The 3,005-nt window shown below is 37.3% G+C and overlaps 1 protein-coding gene across 1 annotated transcript; it reads left to right on the top strand.

The window, feature by feature from the left end:
* The first annotated feature begins 2,312 nt into the window (after positions 1 to 2,312).
* Positions 2,313 to 2,618, top strand: LOC138893891 (uncharacterized). Its single transcript, XM_070178559.1, has one exon. It carries the CDS (start codon positions 2,313 to 2,315, stop codon positions 2,616 to 2,618), a length of 306 nt encoding a protein of 101 aa, XP_070034660.1.
* Positions 2,619 to 3,005: the final 387 nt, after the last annotated feature.

Raw genomic sequence — 3,005 nt, 5'->3', positions numbered from 1 at the left:
CTTTGATGATTTGGATGTTATTGAAATAGATCTCTCCTTGTGTATAATCACCATTGTGGTAGTGGAGTTTATAGTGAACACCTCATTAGAACTTAAACCTATAGGGAAGAGTAAGTGTGAATAGTTAGAGGTATTTGGGAATAGAATTTAGTTCTTGGTTGAGTTACTCTCCCTGACACAAGCACTGCTCGGGGTCCTTGAGACCCTTGTGATCTTTGAAGTGCCAGGGGTTCAAAGAGTACTTTGTCCATGAATGGAATTCCACCCCTTGCATCTAGTCTATTGACATTTATTAATCTCCTTAGGTTTAGTGTTCAATGGAAACAAAGGTCTTCATTGTAAGTTGTTTTACTATATGTGATCTTATACCAATCCTGCACTCTTAATTATTGTCGATTGTTATAATTTATCTTGGGCCCATACTAGTGTTACTTATGTATAATTATTTGTATCGGGCAATATATCTAATGACCTTCTTGTCTTCTTGAACATGTATTAAAATTGGGCCTGCGGAGTTCTCAAAGAACTCAAGCCTAGTTCTATACCTGCACCTTTTGGAGTCTGAAGTTGTTGTTGTCCGTCCTCGCTACCAGATGGGCCTACTTTCTTTCAGACCCAAACCAGAGTCCATTCCTTGTCTCTATTGCTTTATTAAGTTTACTGTTGTTTTTCACATGTATATAACACTTACAATATTTGATTGAATGCTTTGCTTTATATCTTTGAATTATGTTAAGAATCTAGGCAAGCCCTAAAAAATATAGGATAAAAGAAGCATTAAGACTTATTAGTAGATAATTCTAGTTCGATAATCGCTTATATTACTCTTCTCTTAACCTTTACTGACAATGTTCATGAAGCCTTTTGAAACTAAAACAGCCTTTGCGAAGGTCGACAGTCCTCTCTTTTCAAAACCAGAAGAACCAGAATCAGAAATTGGTCTTCTAAATTGAGCTTTTCTACAAAGGAATGAACAAATGTTGCTATAAAGCCAAAGGTTTCAAATGACTTCTTCAAATAAAAATGTGAGATTTGAGAATCAAGGTATACCTAAGGCCCCCTTCTTTAAACACCTTTACTTTACTAGAGTTATATGAATAGCCACATCATTTTTTTAAAGATAAAGTGTTTTAAAACTTAGCCACATCTTTCAAGGTTTTGCAAATACAAACATTATATATATACTTCTAAAAACTCTTTCAATCATATAGATGTAAACATTTTCTTAAAGGCTTTTATAAATTTATACCCTCTTTTAAAAATTACAAGTAATAGGCTTTAAACTAGATATACAATAAGCTATACTTTTAAAAACTAGTTAAGCAAAATATAAACAATTATTTCTTTAAACCTAGTCTAAGTCCTATGGAGCTACCTCGGGTAGATTTTAAGGGGTTCCTGACACCTTCCCTTAGAAGAACAAGAATCCTTACCCAAAATCTCATCGGTTAGTAGACTAATAGAGAAATGATCTTAGTAATTAAACAGGTACCCTAGTATACCTTTAAATATTAGGTGACGCCTCTCTTTTATCATCAATAGGAAAACCACTAGTTGAATCTTGTTTTGACTCATGCAAAATAGGGTGCAATAGGCATCAGAGTCCTAGTGATTTTCTTTAGAGGTTAGATATACTGGAGTGAAAGTGGGAGCGCATCACTATAGACTTTGTGGTAGGTTCGCCACGGACAATGAGAAGATTTGACGATGTTTGGGTCATTGTGGACAGACTGACCAAGTCTGCGCATTTCATTCCAGTCATGACTTCCTATACATCGGAGCAGTTGGCTAAGATCTACATTAGGGAGATTTTCTACTTGCATGCTGTGCATGTGTCTATTATCTCGAATTGTAGCACTCAGTTTACTTCGCATTTTTGGAGAGCAGTTCAGCATGAGTTGGGCATGCAGGTTGAGTTGAGCAATGTATTTCACCCTCAGACGGATGGACAGTCTGAACGGACCATTCATATTTTAGAGGATATGCTAAAATCTTATGTCATAAATTTCGGAGGCCGGTGGGATCAGTTTCTTCCATTAGCAGAGTTTGCATACAACAACAACTATTTGTCGAGAATCCATATGGCACCGTATGAGGCATTATATGGGAGGTAATGTCATTTTCCGGTTGGTTGGTTTAAGACCGTTGAGGCTAGATTATTGGGTACAGGTTTGGTTTGTGATGCTTTGGAGAAGGTGAAATTGATTCAGGAGCGGCTTCGTACAGTGCAGTCCAGGCAGAAGAGTTATGCTAATAGAAAGTTTGTGATGTGACTTATGGAGAGTGAGAATATTCTTATTTGAGTTTCACCTATGAAGGGCATGATGAGATTTGGGAATAAGGGAAAGTTGAGCCTTCGGTATATTGGTCCTTTCGAGTTGTTGGACAGAGTTGGTGAGGTGGCCTACAAACTTGCTTTTCCACTCAGCTTGTCAAGAGTTTACTCGATGTTTCATGTTTACATGCTTCAGAAGTATTATGCAGATCAGTCTCATGTGTTGGATTTTAATTCAGTGCAATTGGATGAGAATCTAGCTTATGAGGAGGAGTCGGTGGCCATTTTGGATAGAAAGGTTCGAAAGCTGAGGTCTGAGAATATTGCGTTAGTGAAGGTCTAGTAGTATAACAATCCGACCAGTCGTTTTACTTTCTAGATCCATGTTCCTCTATTTGATACTTCACATATGTGCTTTTACTATTTTATGACTTGCGACGATGATTGGTTTGATTTTGGAAGGGTTCATGTTGAATTCGGATCACTTAGTTCCTTAATAGTGGCCTAAGGTAGCCAAGTTTGACATGAATCATCATTTTGAGTAAACGACCTCAAAACCGGGATTTGAAGGTTCCAATAGATTTGTATGATGATTTTGGAATTAGGCGTGAGTTCGGATCGCGATTCGGGTGATCTGGGAGCGTTTCGGTGCTAACTGTTGAAAGTCGGCACTTTGAACGTTTTAGAGTTTCTTAAATTTGGTTTGAAGTAGACTTAGGTGTTAACTATA

Source organism: Nicotiana tomentosiformis, chromosome 6 (genome assembly GCF_000390325.3).
Source record: "Nicotiana tomentosiformis chromosome 6, ASM39032v3, whole genome shotgun sequence".
Classification (NCBI taxonomy): domain Eukaryota; kingdom Viridiplantae; phylum Streptophyta; class Magnoliopsida; order Solanales; family Solanaceae; genus Nicotiana; species Nicotiana tomentosiformis.
Note: the sequence above shows the minus strand (reverse complement) of the source record. Positions and strands in the feature narration are given on the sequence as shown.